At 38.8% G+C, this 18,279-nt stretch overlaps 2 protein-coding genes across 2 annotated transcripts; one reads left to right on the top strand and one right to left on the bottom strand.

Annotated features, from left to right (window-relative positions):
• The first annotated feature begins 233 nt into the window (after positions 1-233).
• Positions 234-1,131, top strand: fam183a (family with sequence similarity 183 member A). Its single transcript, XM_034530381.1, has 4 exons — positions 234-377; positions 507-566; positions 697-800; positions 1,018-1,131. Exons 1-4 carry the CDS (start codon positions 257-259, stop codon positions 1,129-1,131), a joined length of 399 nt encoding a protein of 132 aa, XP_034386272.1. The 5' UTR covers positions 234-256.
• Positions 1,132-1,150: 19 nt separating this feature from the next.
• Positions 1,151-5,154, bottom strand: ebna1bp2 (EBNA1 binding protein 2). Its single transcript, XM_034531618.1, has 9 exons — positions 4,947-5,154; positions 4,328-4,411; positions 4,036-4,208; positions 3,564-3,687; positions 3,076-3,165; positions 2,701-2,776; positions 2,383-2,482; positions 2,108-2,282; positions 1,151-1,970 (listed from the first exon to the last, which is right to left on the bottom strand). The coding sequence occupies exons 1-9, from the start codon at positions 5,040-5,042 to the stop codon at positions 1,923-1,925; spliced, it is 966 nt and encodes a 321-aa protein (XP_034387509.1). The 5' UTR covers positions 5,043-5,154; the 3' UTR covers positions 1,151-1,922.
• Positions 5,155-18,279: the final 13,125 nt, after the last annotated feature.

The following is an 18,279-nucleotide window of genomic DNA, read 5'->3' as shown; positions in this document are numbered from 1 at the left end:
ATTTAGACGAATAAACTAGCAGAACATGTAAATAGTACTTAAGCGCCTCAAAATAGACCGGAAGTCCACCGGAGTAAAGGTACTTCCGGTCTCTGCGACGCTGATCTTCTCCATCAAAGACCAAACCTGAGCGCGGCCCTCCACCGTGTGTTCGAGTCACGCTACTGCAGCACGAGGCAGTGTTTACAGTTGCTAGGTAATATCATTTGTACCATTTCTTGCTACCAGCGGTGTTTTTTGTTGGTTTGTTATTAACATGGCAGGAAAGGAGAAACTGGACGTGGTTCATCAAAATGCAATCCACGTTGAGACGATCCGGAAAGAGCAAAGACAACAGAAACTGCACACGAAGTTCAGCATCAACCCGCACCGGAAACGTAAGTACGATCAGGTTCGGCACCACGTGTTCTTTAACTGTCAGACTTAGTCATATTTGCTGTTATTACTTTGGTATTTTTACTGTGTATATGACGTTTTTCTCACAACGTGTGTCTTCCACATGTTAGTACATATCCTGACAGACAAACCCATGTCTAGGAAACCAACAGAAGTGATTGCAGAGAACTGTAAGTTTACATTGAAGTTATTGATACTAAAAAGGGAAATCAAGTTTTGCTTAGCTCTTGTTCTCTGGATGAATGTTAAATAGCCTTCCTCCATGGATTTTTGAGGACATGCACATTTCCCCGTTTCTAGCGGACTTCACCAAGGCCTTCCACAAGGCCCACCTGGAACCCAAGAAGAAGCACGCAATGCCACAGACGGAGAGTCAGGAGATAGGATGGGTGTCAACTCCACTGGTGAGGAAAGCACTGCTTTGACAATTCATTAGACTTAACAGCACAAGTGCACTACACCAGGGTGGCAGTGTGAGCGCTTTAGCTGCAGGACAGGAATTCAATTACATTCAACCATCAGAGAAACCCCAGAAGCATGAATGCGTTTCCTGGTCTTGTGAAATGTTCATTTTAAATAATTTATTTATCTTACTCAAATGCTTATTCTGTCCATCCCCAGATCCCATCAAACCGCAACGACAGGAGATTAAATTTCTACAGAATCAGCACAGATGTCACCAAATACAAAGAAGCTGCCCTGCGTGCAAACTACAGCAAGACAGAAATAAAGTAAAACTCCAAACAGCAAGCAATCTTTGTTCAGATCCATTTGTTTATTACACAAACGTACAGGTGTCATCTCCAGAAGCTTCTCTTTAGCATTCCCATCTTAGCTAGCTCAGTAAAACACTGGCAGGGTCAACATTTGCCCAAGTCTATACAAAGCACAGTTGTCCATGACATACTAATCACAATAATGAATAGGAGAAAGGGCAAAACTAACAGCTGCTCAATATTATAAAATGCCATGGCACAAGGGAGAGAATCAATGAGTTGAGTTAGAAAAAATAAAACTGAATATACCAAACTCCAAAAGAATTCAGTGTACACAGCAAGGAGGCCGGTGTAGACTTTGGAGTACTCACAGAAAGTGGCTATAAAACCACTGAATAAAATAGGCATATGGAAAATGAATTATTTCCACAGACAATACAAATTGGTCTAACAACTAATAAAGAAGAAAATGCAGTCTCTGAACATTCAAATCCTCTCTTTTTGGCAAACAATTGTGTGGTGTGGGCAGTTCTATGTAGTCCACTTTTGAGTTTACCATTTTTGCAAAAGTAGACCTTTTTCTACCAGACATGTCCTTCAAATGGCGTCCATAGCAATATCGCAAGATGCCTCTCTCTCTCTTTGTGTGACTTGAAGGGTCCTCCACATTGATCAAGACAAATTTTACAAAAGGCATGTTATGCAAAAAGCGTAAATGTTCTCCTAAATGTGGTGGAGAGACTTGAGGAGCAGGTGATGGAAATCCTGCTTAGAAACAAGGTCAAAGTCCAGCTAGCCTCAGTCAGTTTCTTACGAGCGAGACTTTATCTTCTTGCGCACAGACTTGCCCGGGCGTTTCTGAAAGACAAAGTGGAACAAATTTAGCTTCTCCACAGTACGGCGCACACAGTAAATATCATAACTTTATAATTTCCTTTGACAAGGTTTTGATATTTAGTAGATCGGTCAGCAGTGTTTAAGTGGGTTTGACTCACATTTTGTTTTCCTCCTTTGGCGCCTTTCTTCGCTCCCTTGCTGCCCTTCGCGTTAGCCACTTTAGCGCGGAAACTGGAAACATCATTGTGGCTCTCCTTGGTGTTCCACTTCTTTCCACTCTTCTTGCCTCCGAAGCCAAATTTCTGGTCCTTGAATTTCCTCTTTGAATTGGGGCTATCAAAACGACACAAAGTGCTTAGATTTTTGTGTTCAAAGCTATTACGCTTGATATTTATTTATGATTGGAATGTGAACAGCTGACATAACACCTTACCCCTTCTTAGCCGCCACTTTGTTGGAGGCCGGGGTGGCCTGAGAAGAGTCTTTACCCTTCTTCTTGTCTCCTTCCAGGAAATCCAGTTTGTCTGTCATTCCTTGGAGTGAGGATGAACAGAAAAGTTAAATCTCAATCTGAGAAAAATTCTCACACATTAGTACTTTGAGGAAAATCACAGTTAATCGACGTTTATAACCATCAACATTTTACACAGGTTAATTTTTTACTCAATGCACTATAAATGACAGTAATACCGTTTTCACTTTTGAGTATGAAGTGAAACATATGAATAAAAACAAAGTCCAAAACACTCACCTTTCTGGTATTTCTTTACAGCGGTCATCATAGCTCTCTTGTCTTTCTGCCTCTTCTGAATAACTTCTACTTGGACCTAGCACACATTACAAATGCATGTTATTCTCCACACAACACAAATGCATGTTGTTCTCCACACAAGAGGAAATGTGGTATCTACTGCATTAGCGTCTGGCAAAGTAGTGTCAAATCAAAAGGTTGAAACCCCAAAATACGCTGCTCTAGAGGCGGCTTTCCACACACCATTACAGTGTAAAGGCAGATCTCTATTGGATATACACGAGCAACGATAGCCTTCATGTAGCAAGATACTTAAAGACTGGATCCCAAGAGCAAAGCTTGTTAGAGCAATAATATTCTAAAATGAGGACCAACCTTTTTGCCGAACTTCCTTTGTTCGCGCAGTTTCTTGGCCTTCTCCGACTTCTCCAGTATCAGCTGCTTTGAGATCAGCTTCTTCCTGATCTGGATAGAGAATTAGAAAACATCTTTGTTTGTAATAATATTTAGATTAAAAGTCTAAAAACAGTACTTACGATAATTAGAAAATTATGGTACATGTCAGGCAAGTAAATATATCCAGTACACCACTCAAGTTTTTTTAAATTTATATATATATATATATATATATATAAGTTTTTTTAAATTTATATATATATATATATATATATATATATATATATATATATATATATATATATATATAAAAAATAATAATAAAATAGTTGAGTTGTATTCGTTTATCCTTATTTGAAAAAACTAAGAACAAAAAGCTTTAGGTCTTGCAGCTTTCCGGTTAATTGTGAGCTTTGGACTTCAAAACTGCATGTGTCATTCAAGTGGAACATTCAGAACCAGCTCACCTTCTGCATCTGCTGATCGGACTTGGACATCTCTGCAAAGTAATCGTCAGGCCTCTTGGTGGCTATGCCATGCTTGTTCAGGAGAGGCAATGCATCTAGAACTGTGGCTTGAGCTTGACGGTAACTATAAATGAACAAACACAGATGTATCATGAATTGGTTAAATATGCACTCTGTGGCCAGGTTGGATGTTTTTTTAGTGTGTAAAACTCAATATATCCTCAAAATCACATGTGTGTTGATGCTTTTTCACCCCCCATCAAGTATTACAGACACATATGTACCAGTCATTTTGATTACTGGCAGAAAACATTGGATGTAGAATTAAAAAAAGAACAAATAAGTCTAAAATTCACTAAATTATTCAGTCCAGTGATGTGAAAATATCAATATTAGTGCCATCCAATATTGCGAAACAAGAATATCAGATAAGTGAACATTCGTTAAATGGACGGAGATGTATTTCACTCACAAAAACATCTCTCTCTGGAAATCATCATCTGCATTGACGTCTCCAGCTTTCCCACTTGAAACTTTCCCCTCAGCTTTGAAAATAACATCTTCAGCCGGCAGGTTGGTCATATCCAACCTCTCCACCCACGGGAGGTCTTTGCGGAAGTCAGCGAGGCAATGTTTCAACCCCTCCTGCATCACAACACACAAGCAAAACAAGTCAGAGAGTGTATCAGAAACATTGTGTAGATGCCATAACTAACAACACAACGAAATATAACAATCTGGACAGGAATTGTAAATTGACTCACCACATTGTTGACAAACTGTTTGGACCTTTCTACATAAACGTTCATCCCCGGTTTCAACAACCCTTTTGCAAAGGCTTCTTGAAGCTAAAGAAAACAAAATGCGTTAAGCTATGTTCTCTCATATACATCTTGTTTTGCCACCAGACACATTAACAGATTCAGGCTTATTGACAAGTAGATTAAAAGTCTTAAAACAATTTTTTTTAAAGGCACGGGCTGCAACATTCAAGAAACAAATACACATAAATCAACAATTAAAATATGACACAATGTAAAGAAAGACATATGCACAATATATCTGTTTAAAAACAAAAAAAAACAATGATAGGCCTTTACAGTTTGGCACAGAACGTGCAAAACTGTACAGTACGAGGTTAACGACTATGTGTTGAGTACATGGTTATGTCCATAGTAAATACAAGGCTGGATGAAATAAACATGACAGACTCAGCCCCTTTGGCCGTTGAACCTTCACATAACGCGGCTGTAAACAAGCGTAAACTGCGTCTTATCTCCAATGATCTATGGATCAACAGCAACTATTCTGCACAGTGGTTTTACAGTCGTTAGCTTTGGCTGGCTAAGGTTCGCCATGTTAGCATGTCAACAGTTCACTCACCGCATCGTCTGATAATTCACTGTCCTCCTCCTCCTCGGACTGTCCGAGCAGCGACTCCTCGTCTTCCGACTCCATAGTCCTGCTATCGATAATCATACGATGACAATATGTGATCTGGTGGCCTGTAAACCCAAAGAAACCGGCTGTAAATGAACGTGAGCGCTGCTGCTCACATGGACTGAGCGTTTCACGTGGGGCGGAAGTGACGGAGAGCAGCGGGGTTGAGTGTTGTACCAACAGTCCGCCGGCGGAAAGGATGTTTGAAATCAAAGGTTCCTACATGGTGAGGGAAATAATCTGATTAAGCAAAATGTGGTGTCGTCAATTGTTTTATTTATTCTCTAATACTTACTATCTCGTTTGTAGTTATTTTCAGAAACTTTACCATCGTATTACTTTTTATTTTATTGGAATCAAACCTTGACTCCTCAATATAATTAGTAACGTGATATGTTATTGTTGAAAGTTCTCGAAGGACCGCAAACGTATTTCACATATAAAACACAAATTGTATACAGGCAACTACATTTTGTTAATACTTTGTAATTAACTTTACTTCACGTTTATATTCATGGTTCATTTAAATGTAGTTTTACAACAAAGGATTGCGCAATGAAAGTGTGTAGCTCTGACATGCTCACAGAGTATACACGTTTTCAAATCAGAATATAGTAAAAAAAAAATATATATATATACAGTCACTTGTGCATATTAGATATAGTATAGTTAAAATACAGTAGTATTTATGGTGGTGCAGAGGATGAGGTTACGATATCAATGTCCACTATTAGTCAATAATAATTTAGCTGCATCAATAGTTAAGCCTACATCAACAATCATGACAATAAAGGTTATTGGCATGATTTGGATAGATAGACAGACAGAGATACAAACAGCTAGATATATAGACAGACAGACAGACAGCTATATAGATATACAGACAGATAGCTCAATTAATTCCACTTTAAATCTTTATTAGTTGAAATGTGTAAATGAAGCCTCATCAGAAAAGAAACTTAGAACATCACTTTTCCAAAGCTCCCTCCTAGTCGATTTCTGTCACTTTGACTGTTTGCAGTGTTAGCCCACTGTCACTGTATGGGCGATCAAGACAGGAGAGGCTAATGACTAAAAGCTATTTCTTTAATCATTTACCTTTGTTCATTTGAACACTGATAGACGGAACAGATTTCACAGGGTGAAATTTAAAAACTTAATTTCCTTAATTTCTGTGTTTAATCAATGGCTGCAAATTGATCATCTCATAAAACATTGTTATAGGATAGGATACCAACTTACTTTATCCTTGCTCAGATTTGACCATGTTTAATGGTACACAAGAGAAAAACATAGGAATTAAAAAATTCACCTTCATGTTGCTTAATCGGACAGTTGTATTATTTTTCTGTACTCACATCAAAGAAGTGTGTGGAGGGTCTGCAGTTAGAGACACATGCTGACTGCTAATTCTGTGCATGGGCCAGTGACCATGACATTAAGTGGTCGAGTTAGGATCTCAATTCTGTCAAGGTCTGTATTAAAACTTATCAACCATGATAGTGTACATCTATCCATCGGACATATTGCAAATCATTATAATTGATTGTCGCAGCTACCAATATGTTCTGACATTTATTGAAGGACATATGTAACGCGGGACAAAAAACATGCACATCAATGCTGTGTCTCAGAGGTCATTTAGGTTATCTGTGTCTGTTATCTTATCTGCAATGCCAGAGAATAGATAAAACAGAACACTAAAATAAGTCAGCTGCAGTTGGTGTCATGAAAATAATTTTGCATATTACATTGTTCTATTTGTTTACACTGTTTTTCTTGTCAGCAGTCCACTGAGACAAATTTCTGTTTTAAAAATAAACAAAGACCCCGTCAAAATGTATGTGGGACTGACGAAATTACAAAAGATGTTTACAATCTGGTCTTTAATTTATCATAATGTAACGTGTATAGTGCCTGTGTGCTTACTTGTGTGTTATGGTCTGCTGTGTGGTACTGTATGTCAGAATGTATGTTAGTCGAAAACAGGACACACCATCTAGATTCTAGTCAATCAAATAACTTCATAAGATGCTTTACAGTGCAAATAAATGTGTTATATTATTATTTTCCATACATCTTCTCTGCTCCACACTCAGACGTTATTATAGCGGTGTTATTGACAGTTTGAGTCATCCTCTCTTTGATGGTGTTGTTCGGGATAGAACAGGAGCACCTTGACCTCAAAGAAAGTGTGCAGCTGTCTGCATAATGACAGGCTCATTTCCACTTTAAGTGCACCATAACAGAGCTCTAAAAGTAGATGTTCCCCATGGAACTTTCCCAAATGACAGTGGCTTTTATTGGTTACACTGACATTCATTGGATATGATCGATTTAATACCAAGAAATACATTTATTTTAAAGGTCAACAGTCAGAGATTATAACATGAATTAAATTGTGGTAGAGAATAGGCATTAAGAAAGTTGTAATTTAGTTTTTTGAGACTTAATGCGTGGGGATATGTTTTCACCTCCCTTTTTTATTTCAGAGACTTTTAGTTTGGCATTACAACATGCCATTCATCTTAGAGGGTTGGAAAACTGACTCAAACACTAATACCAGACATATGCAGCATAGACTTCACTTCATCTCTGAAGAACCTCTCTGATGAGTTCCACTGTTTGATTGAGATGTCATCAGTCTCCTTCAGTGGCTCATCCTCCCAAATCCTCAAAGCAGAAACTGACTGATCCCTCTGAGAGTGACTTTCTCTCTATTCTGATGGAAATCAATATTTATGATTCGTACTTCACCACCCTTAATTCCTCCATTCTCTGCGTGGTCAGATCCCCGCTCTAAGACGTCTTCAGCGGAAAAAATAGCATAATTTTCATTTCTGTCATCATAATCACTTGAGCCAGACAGTAATGCAGCATATTGAGTTCACTTTTCTCTGTCACTCTTCATCTCAGAGCGAAAGGCTGCTTCCTGACAGCAGATTGAAAATAAGTTGGATTCACTGTGCCAAGCTCCTCTCTTAGAGTTATTCCTGGCTGCAGGAGGTTGGTACAAAAAAAGAACACAGTCATGAATATTGGGGCCCAGGTTGGAGCAGTGGTTTAGCTCCTATGACACTCAATCAGCCTGAGAAGCTTTGGCGATGTGTGATTGAACAATATTCTGGAATAAACTACTGGGAATACTATTTTATGTCTTTTTGTACTGATCCATCATGTCTCGAGTGGATGTTCATTCCCTCTTATACTGCAGTCTTGGACCTGACAGAGCCATTGAGCATCCAATGTCCACCTCTGCCAAGCACAATGATGAATACAATTCCTGTCGTCAGTTGTTTATGGGTATTATTTGAATATTATCTGTGCAAGGCTATAAGTCAGAATGATTACCAACCAGGTTCTTGGCTGGTATTGGTTGTTCTTTCTCTCTATGTTTTGCAAACCAACAGAATAGAAAAGCGCTGTCTCCTTGTTCAAAGGTCAGAGGCAAAACTGTTTTAATTTATCATTGAATATTAAGACTAAACTGGTTTGTAAAGTATACAAAAAGCACTGACTTTAGCTTTTGAGGATTGTTGCCTCCAACTGAGTCAAGAAAAGGTCAAATGGGTGTATTTAGTCAAAACCGAAAAAATCATGAATCGATTTCCCGGTTTTCCTTTGGTTGTCTTTTCTAGACGTTTCTAATACTGCTGCCATGGTTACCAACAGTACATTAAGTGAACAGTAGTGAAGATTTGCAGAAGAGGGGAAGTTAATGAGCATATCTTAGGGTTCTCCTCTCTGACATCACCAAGTACTGCTCCTTGTGGCTCCAGTAAGAACATGTAGCTGCTGTTGCAGTTTTATTTTATAAGTGTGCATTATATTTGCTCCATTACAATTCTGCTTCTATCATAAATGTAGTTAGTAGAGTCCTTGAAAGTACTTGCTGTGAAGACAATTTTTGCAAAATTCTGGACTGAAAATCTGAAATGCCATTGTCGTAGCTGTGCTGGCTCCTCATTGGTGGAACGAGCTCCCCATTGACATCAGGACAGCAGAAAGTCTCTACATCTTCCGTCGCAAACTAAAAACACATCTTTTTCGACTATACCTTGAATAGGGAAGGTAGAGCCGTAGTAGCACTCTAGTAGCACTTAAATGTCCCTTACCGATAGCACTTTGTTGTTTAGCACTTTAGTAGCACTTAAATGGCACGTACTGATAGTACTCTGTAGTTTAACGTTATTGAAGAAATTGTACTTGCTTGATTCTTGTTGTTCTGAGTTTGGACTCATGGTTTAATGCACTTATTGTAAGTCGCTTTGGATAAAAGCGTCAGCTAAATGATATGTAATGTAAAATAATGTAATGTAATGTATTCTCAAACCTCCCATTAAGCCAGTACATACATTTGTATTGGAGTGAGGACATACATAGTCCATCTGTGCAAGGATACTAAGTCATTGCACCACCAAACCTCATTTCAAAATATCCTTATAGTGAGCACATAATATAACTTGGCAAGGTGTCAAAATGCTTTATAATTCAAGATATACCATCAGGTGAAGGATTGCCCGATAATTAAGTGCCTTGTGGAAATCGTGTCCACAGAGCCACCGTCAAGTGCAAGTGGTCCCGGTACGGGCATGCAGCCCAATGTCTTCCTCCCATCTGACTGGTAATTAGACATTCTGCATGGATGGTGGCAGGGAGGGAAGTTAGTAGTCAAAACATATACTTTGTATGATTCTTATCTAAAAAGTAATTTATGCATTGACTTAAATCACAAGAGACAGCATTTTTATTTATCAGCGGTTCTTCAGATTGCCATTTCACAGATCCACTGGCTGAAAACCTGTTTGTGCTTTATAGAAAATATATTATGAGGCTACATACAGATGGAAACATCTCTTCTTATTAAAAACCAGCACCCACGATTTGTGAAGAGGAAATTATTTGTGTCTGTTGCTGCACTTTGACTCCTCTCCTCTCCTCATGGACTTTCAATAATTACAGTGCCATTGGTAGAAACAGTGTCAATGACAGTGTGAAGGACTCAAGTTGTTTGATAGATTGGGAGGACAACTGAAAAAGCAAATACCGGTATGTATAAGAGACAAGAGATGTGACTCCTCACATTTCATTTAGAAACTGCGTTTAAAGGTTACTTTAATTAAATAATTAGTCAAATGGTGGTGTTTGGTATGAAGGGCCTGTGGGAGGTTCTGGGTGTCTTCTCATTGAATGCACATGGTGTACTCCTCGTCTGTAGGTGGACGTGATAAGAGATCCTTAAATCAATAATGCTAAAATTGAACAGAAAGGCGATAGTGACAAAAGCTGGTGAGTTGCAAACAACATGTCCACACAAAAAGATCGCCTTTTCCTTGATAAGAAAAACAATGGGTTCTGTGGTTTATTCAAATAAAAATAATTGAGGACCAGGAAACAAACAAGTGAGATTGAAGCAATTACTTGGTGCAAGTTGACCAACACACAAATCTTCCAAAACGTGGTGTATTCCCTTAAGGTAAAGGTATTGCATGGGTACAACATCATAGATCATATGCGGCTACTGAGCTGAAGCAATGGAATTCATCCCTGTTTAAAGCTTTTGAGATTTGATCTTAAGAGGTCTCCTGGTGGACTGTAATTAAACGTTTAGAGGCGCCTTCCTTCCCTGCTTTCCTCTCTCCTACTCCTCCTCTCCCTTCCGTGTCCTCTATCCTGACACTGAATAGAAGTGAAGAGACAAATTAATCGGGGGAGCGCCAGGTTGCCAGCTTTCTCTGTCGGAGGACATTCACTGAATTTTGAGGGGAAGTGCAACGTCAACTTCCATCAGTGCTAAAGGGGAAGTGTCTGTCTGTGTGTGTGAGAGAGAGTCCAAGTATGGGTAGGAGCAGCGTGGGGCCCATGCATAATCACCTTATTATATCCCTGTGAATGAGATAATGAATTGATGCGATTAGAGGTTGGATGAAAAGAGAAGGCAAGGGGAGAGTCCTGGCATGAAGAAGTGGAGGAAAGAAAGGAAGAAGGAAGAGGGGGACATAACTCACTTTGGTTTTCAAGGTCAAAGAAAGACCTTTAAATATCCGGTGAATAGAATATTTTCCCACAGTATTTCATGAGTAGACCACTTAAATGCACATGGCAATCTTCGCGTCAACACAAACTCATTTGAAACATCTTAGCATGACCTGTTTTTCCCCTCCAAAAAATCTGGATTCACCAAAGATGTGTGTGTGCGCAGGCACGTCCAACACACATCACCATGTCAGCAATTCTCTGGGAGGTACGGCAGTGGATCATAATTAGAGCCAATCAAAGAGAAGCGTACAGTATGGTACTTCCTGCCAGCCAGCCAGTTAGTCCATCTGGCCATACTTAGGGCTTCTGTGCTCGGCTAACTCTCTCGCAATAGCTAATTGATTGCTTTCATTCATGGGGATTTTTTTATTTATTTGAATGCATGTTCTGGTGACAAATTAAACACACACGTGTTTTTGACACCCCACTGGGCTGCACAAATCCTGGGGTGTGTGTGTATTTTATTTTTCCTTCCATTTTATACTCATTCATTTGGCATTTCTACCAGCTGTATGCGTGTGTGTGAGTGTGTGTGTGCGTGTGTGTATGTGTGTGTGTGTGTGTGCGTTTGGCGTTTATTGCAAATTATAATAAAGAATACAGTATATTTTATATTGAATGTGGACCACTAACTGACAGCAACCAATGCCAATTCTTCTCACATGGCAACACCCTTTATCTCTTGTTTCTCCCTTCTTTCTTTGCATCTGTCCGTTTTCTTTGTTTTCATTCTCTCTGTTCCCATCTCTGTCGTTCTCTCCCTGCCAACTCTTCTCCCTTCAGTGTGTTCATCCCCCCCAGATAATTGCCTTCCTCACTGACTCATTGTCCTCTCATTTATCTCTTGTCTCCCCATATTCTGATTACCACTCTGCAAATCAGTTTCCCCCCTTAAAACTTCTTGCTTGCCTTCTGTGCTGCTGTTTTACAGTATGGCCTTCCATTATTCTTTCAAGTTATCTATAAATGCTGCTCTATATTATCTGTATTTTAGTCTAATTATACATTATATCCTCTGACAAGATGTATTGTGTATCATTTTGCTGTTGTGGCCTATAACAAACTTAATACTTATTGTATTCTTTATTTACATTTTTTAACCCAGCTGGATTTGTTGTCTTTCTACATTACTCAAGATCATTAATTTAATGAATTAACGCATGTTTATTTCAGATTCATGGCTAGAACAAATTGACACACATTGCTAAGCTGCATTTTTTCACAAATCCAGTGCACGTAAATAGTGATAAAATCCCCATCCGTATTTCATGCATACAGCTGATAACTCAAACCACTTCCAGATTTTCTGTTAAGTTACATACTGGTACTAATATAGTGTATTCATATTTGTCTGAGACATAATTAGGTGTTTTCTGTGTATAATCTGAACGGGTATGAACTTCTCACTAATTACAGTGTATTACTTACTCACTAACATTGTTTTCATGCAGTTAGCCAATTGTTCTCACTAGGTATGCTATACAATTATAAATGTGAACATGGACAAAAGTTATTGTTGTCATTTTTCTTGAACTATTCAGGGCTCAACACGCTCACACAGGTGTTTTCACTGTTTTCACAGGTGATTAGACTTCTTCTCAAGACTGCGTTTGATTGACAGCTTCCTCACTGTCCTGTTAGATCATGACCAATTTACACCTGAGCAGAGGGGTAATTAAGCAGATTAACTGAAAACAGCTGTGTGGGTGCCAGGGCCCTTTGAAATGACACTCACATAGAAGCTCACCTTGTGAGGCCAGAAAATTAGCATTGCTTTTTAGCAACTTCGTTACAATTTAGCCAAGTACAGTAACATTGTGGCAATTTAAGCTATACATTTACTCAGTGGCGTTTGGGTCCACCTGTCCATCAATCTAATTTTGGCAACAATTGAAACTGGTAATGAGCTCTCAAGTGATCCATTGTTGCTTGACTTGGCCAATAACGGAGGGTTTTCTCTTTTTCTGTCTGTCGACAGACACACGCAGATTAACACAGGTATGTGAGTCCGTTTTTGAAGTTATCCCTTTCAGTATGAACCCATAGTTTCACCCAAATAGTTCAAACTTATTTCTTAACATGACCTCATGCATAACCTTAAGATAGAGTTTAATTAATATCATTTAAAGTAAAAATAAATATGATGAGACTTTTCCGCAAAACAAGCAGACACAATGATAAATCTGTCCGATTCGGTTGACAAAGTTGCTGAATAAACTCTCTACATGTTGGTGCCTGTGGAAAAGGCTTGTGTATATGAAATGTACACAGGAGAAAACATGCCAGAGAGAAAATGAAATCCACATACTGTAAATAAAGAGTAATCTACTTGTTAAATGTATATCTGTAATGATCAGTTACAGATAAATGCCAGCCTGCAGTGCCAGCTGTGGTGCTAATGAAGATATCTTACCATGGACACCATGACTGCTGCTTAAATCAAGGCACTCCCAAAATAGCTTTGTTCTAGACATATGACCTAAAATACAAGGGGAAAAATGTGTTACAGTATCACATTCTGATCAAATAAAGTGAATGAAATTATGTTATTTTCAGCCCAGCAGTCTTGAGGGGGCCCTTTTTTTTTTTTAGAGCTACTGGTCTTAGTTTGACCTGAAAATCATGTTTTGTGTAAGGCCATACATAAAGGGCTGAATCATGCTCACATGAGCTTTGTCCATGCTACAGTTCTTGAAGAAGGACACTAAGGATTGAAATGTGGAGACTGATGAGATGCAGGCTGAACAGCAAAATATCAGACAGTGGAGAGACACTTCCAGACTACTATCCCTGAGACAGATGAGACCTTTCATTAAAAGTTTCTGAATTCTTACCTGGACACCCACGTGAACCACGGGTACACCTCTAAAAGTGCTGCGACACTGTCTATGTATTGTTTTAATGTGCATAATGCACAGAGAGACAGTTGGAGATTGACGAGTGTTTGCTTTGTGTTTCCCTTTGTCTCGACAAAGAATAGGAATGAAACATTATGGTAATCATTGTGGCATTTTCCATCTCTTGTCTGTCAGATGAAGCTGCTTGAAAAGCAAGTTGTCATTACATGTTAAAATGACTGGAAATAACTATCTCATCCCATCTCATTGGATCATCTCACCATCAATTATATTTCCCCAAGCCTATCTAGATATATACAATCTCTTCCTTATTTGTGCTGAATGAGCCGTAGTCTCATACATCACAGCGGGCAAGGTGACTGAGCTGCAGTCTGGGTCGTAAATGATCACACTCAATCAGAACTCAAATACCAAGACATACAGATGGACAAGGGCGTAGGCTCCAGTTTCATACATTTTGGGAAAACAGAATTGTCCCTACCAATAGTTGAGCATTGTCGTTCACATTATCTTCGGAGTGAAGTTATATTAGTTAATATTGATGTGCCCTCCCAGAGACATGCTAGCATTTGATTGGCTGAAAGGGAGAAGACGTTCTGAAGGCCTGAGTCCATAGACGGTATATAAGAAAAGGACAAAGTCACTCATTGGTTTGTGAACTTCCTTTTTAAAGCCTAAAGTTCGGCATTTTGGCCGTCACCATTCTTTTGTTTTGTTGTGTTTTGCATTGTCTCTTTATTCCAGGATGCTTCCCACTGACAAACTTGGTAAAACAGCTGTGAGCTGCAATTAATCTGAAGTGTTGATTGGTGAGATTCATGCATCATCAAATGTGTTTTTCTCTGATCAAGAGCAGTGTCTCTAGAGCCGCTTCACTAAACCTTGTCTCATGCAGAAAGAGTCCCAAACGGGGTCATGTGTCTGTCTGATGGTCTGAATAACTTCATGCACAGCAGACTATAGGGCAGGTCGATTCATTCATTATATTGTGATTTCATTATCACAATATAACAACTTATTTTCTCATAATATGACCACAATTTATTCTGTGGGATACGTTTTGATTGTGTAGAAAGTTTGAACATGAGCAGAACATTTCTGTTTTCCTTTATATTAATAAAGACATGTTCATGATGTATTAAATCAGAAAACGCACAGATTGGTGCAAAAATATTCAATAGAATGTGGGAAACGCTCACCGCGTTCTGGGGCCAGAACGTCAATTAATGCCTATATGCCCAGGAGACAGGAGAGGAAACAAATACATGCACAATGTGTCCTATCTTTGCACTTTCCCAAGTTCATTGTGGATTTATTGTAAGCTAATGTATGTTGCTTTCTTTAGTTATTAAGCTTTGCAAGCCAAAACCTAAGAGAAATAGTGGAAACATAAGTGACAAAATATATTCAAAAACTTTATCTTTAGTATACAAAATTAAAGGATATCTGACTTCAGGGGAAATCAATTAGAAAAAGAGAGAACATGAACACAGAAAAGGTTAAAATAAGATTCTCGCATCAAGAAGTCACTTCAAACTCTTTAATATCGTGCAGTCTCCTTGCTCAATACAGTTCATTAATATTGTCCCAAAACTTTACCCATTCATCACAGGCTTTGAAGAAGTCAGATACTCAGTAACAAAGCTCACTGCTGTCTCTCTTAGCAGAATGTGTGATAGTCTGCCACTTGCTCTCCCTGCAAAGAGCAAGTCCATATTTCATCAGCACAGCCCTACGTCATTGATCAGATTAGACTAACAGTGAGGCTCTCTATCTGAAAACTAATTGGTAGAAAAAAATAATTTGACTTTCTGTTTTGAATATGAAGAGAAAGCATTTCTGTTGGTGTGTTTATGTGTGTCAGAGGGACAGAGTACATTCACCGCCCATTCATGAATAAAGATTTACTTTGAGTGCAGCAGCTGCTGTTCACATGCTCTGTTGTCACATTGGTTTGTTGCTCTCTCTAATTATAATACATTTGAACACCCTTCTTACATTTCAACTGGGTTTCATTTGATCACGTCCCTGGATTTGGACCTGCCGAGAGCTGTGTTGGTAAATGGAAGTGATGTTCATTCTCTTTCATGGTATATCAAAGCATTATCATTGTTGTAGAAGGAGAACCAAGAACTCATCTGAACTTTCAAAGGATGGACATGTTTAAAGCTGATTCCTGCTTACATGAGAGGTGTGATTAGGATGTATTATCAAATAAGAGGGAGGTGGCGATCCACAGTAGGCAAGAACAAAAAGTAGAAGAACAAAAAGAAAAATGTTGAACCTCTCGAATTGCGTCAAGAGATAAAATGCAATCACAGATTAAAACACCTTTGCCATGTGCATTATCTTCTAGAATACGTTTTGAAAACTTCCATATCTGCTAACTACTTAAAATATTATTATGTCACATGCGGCACGTTTTTTTTTCATACCAAGGGCATACGACAATTTTAAGTCTACAAATAATTAGGGGGTGCTGTAGAGTCCACTTGCCACGCCCAAGCCCAATTGCAACATCAAATCAAACTAATTACTTGTTTGAACGTGTGTGCAAAGGTTTGTGAGTTTTTGTTCAATGTTTCTGAAAATTAATGCACACAATCCAAAAGGTCTGTCTTCCTTAAGGATGAAATAATAGATTTTCAAAAAACATTTTCTTCCGCGTGACGGAGTGCCCAAGAATCAGTGGCAAAGGAATGAAGCCAACATGGGGATTGTGGCGGCACTGGTGGCAGGTGTAACTCCAGTTGCTTGGGAGGCGACACCGGGAATTCCAGCCAGTTGAGGTGACCACAGGAGGGTCAGCGTTGACGAGATGGGAGTCGGCAGCGGCAGCAAGCGAGGAACCTGGAGCGTTGCTGGTTTCGTAGGCAGCGGTGGATTGGGCGGGGAAAGCTTGCAAGAAGCCGCGGACAGCGCCTTTTGCTGTGATGTCATCTTTTGAAATACTAAAAAGTAATCGGAATCACCCGATCGCTGTTTACTTAAAAGTCTCAAATATAATAATGAGAGAAAATTGTTCCAACCACTAAAATTAGGAAAACGTCTGTCTGACCATTGGATAGAACAAAAACAAACTACTATTGATCAGAAAAGCTAATTTTGCACCTGCTATCAGGCAAGAAAAGTTTCTGCTCCCCTCATCATTGGTGATAGTTTGTATCTTTTTGCCAACTTGGTATATCTTTAATTTAAATGGAAATGAGGATCAGGTGCTTCATCAGCTTCTTATCTCACTGAATACTGTATATGTGTGTGTGTGTGTGTGTGTGTGCGCTCATTTTAAAGAGCTGTTTAAGGGTTCAGACTTGTTTTTACAGTTAAGAACTACATTTAAATTAAGGTCAAGATTGTGGTTGGGTTTTGAGTTTGTGTGTGTGTGTCTGTGTATTTGTATTACTCATGTTGTGGGGACTCACTTCTTTTTTGGGGACACACAATTAAGTCCCCACAATGCTAATCATTCCATTGTAGGGTTGAAACTTGGTTTGTTGATTAGGTTAGGGTTAAGGTATTTGGTGGTTGTAGTAGAGGATATATTATAATGCAATATTGATTTTAACTGATGAAAACAAATGGTGTGTGTGAGTTATGGTTAGGTTTAGTCTCCAGGAAATGAATGTAAGTCAATGTATTGTCCATTGTGTGTGTGTGTGTGTGTCTGTGTCTGTGTGTGGATGGTCTGTCTGTTTGTGCAACACATTTTTCCTCTGGCCAAAAATGGTAAGGTGTGTGTCGGTGTGAATCTGGGAATCTGTGTGTGTGTGAAATGTTATTGAAGTGACTATGTATTCCTGCGTGCATCTACTTCCATATATCAGTGGCAACATAGGTCATCTCCCAATTTTATTTTTTTCTAAACAAAGTTAATACAAACCAGATTACCCTCCAGCGCAGGACATTCTTTCTACTTTCCTAAAGTTCAAGATTATCATCTACATCTGCAACATGATGATTTTTTTCGCCGATACATTGTTAGGAGACAATGTATGGTTCATTTCTTACAGCAGTTTCACCACTATTAACAGATTGCAGTACATCTGTTCACGAGAACATTCCCCTTTTCTCCCAGATGCAGTAAGACATAAAACACAGATGGAGTGTTGCTGCCACAGGGAGCACCTGGAGAGAAACATGGTGGCTCTGAAGAAGAACATGATGAAAAACCAGTTGAGACTTACAGAACGTCAACCTTTTGGCAATGTCTCTGTCACAGTGAAAAGTTATTTTTTGATATAAATATTAATCAGTTGTTAAAAAGAAAAAAAGTGCCTTGTGTTTCAATGTATTTTTCCTTATTAAACATCCTACTGCTTTATTGATTATCACGGTTCTACTCAAAGGATAGTGACGATATTTGAATAAAGGTCTTTTCA

This window comes from Cyclopterus lumpus, chromosome 4 (assembly GCF_009769545.1).
Source record: "Cyclopterus lumpus isolate fCycLum1 chromosome 4, fCycLum1.pri, whole genome shotgun sequence".
Taxonomy (NCBI): domain Eukaryota; kingdom Metazoa; phylum Chordata; class Actinopteri; order Perciformes; family Cyclopteridae; genus Cyclopterus; species Cyclopterus lumpus.
The sequence above is the reverse complement of the archived record's forward strand: the minus strand, read 5'-3'. Positions and strand labels throughout refer to the sequence as shown.

Coding starts and splice junctions, on each gene's coding strand:
- fam183a (XM_034530381.1), top strand. CDS start 257: ATGGCAGGAAAGGAGAAACTGGACGTGGTTCATCAAAATGCAATCCAC. Junction 378..506: donor CATCAACCCGCACCGGAAAC/GTAAGTACGATC, acceptor TCCACATGTTAG/TACATATCCTGACAGACAAA. Junction 567..696: donor AGAAGTGATTGCAGAGAACT/GTAAGTTTACAT, acceptor CCCCGTTTCTAG/CGGACTTCACCAAGGCCTTC.
- ebna1bp2 (XM_034531618.1), bottom strand. CDS start 5,042: ATGATTATCGATAGCAGGACTATGGAGTCGGAAGACGAGGAGTCGCTG. Junction 4,412..4,946: donor GTGAATTATCAGACGATGCG/GTGAGTGAACTG, acceptor TGTTTTCTTTAG/CTTCAAGAAGCCTTTGCAAA. Junction 1,971..2,107: donor CCAAAGGAGGAAAACAAAAT/GTGAGTCAAACC, acceptor TTTGTCTTTCAG/AAACGCCCGGGCAAGTCTGT.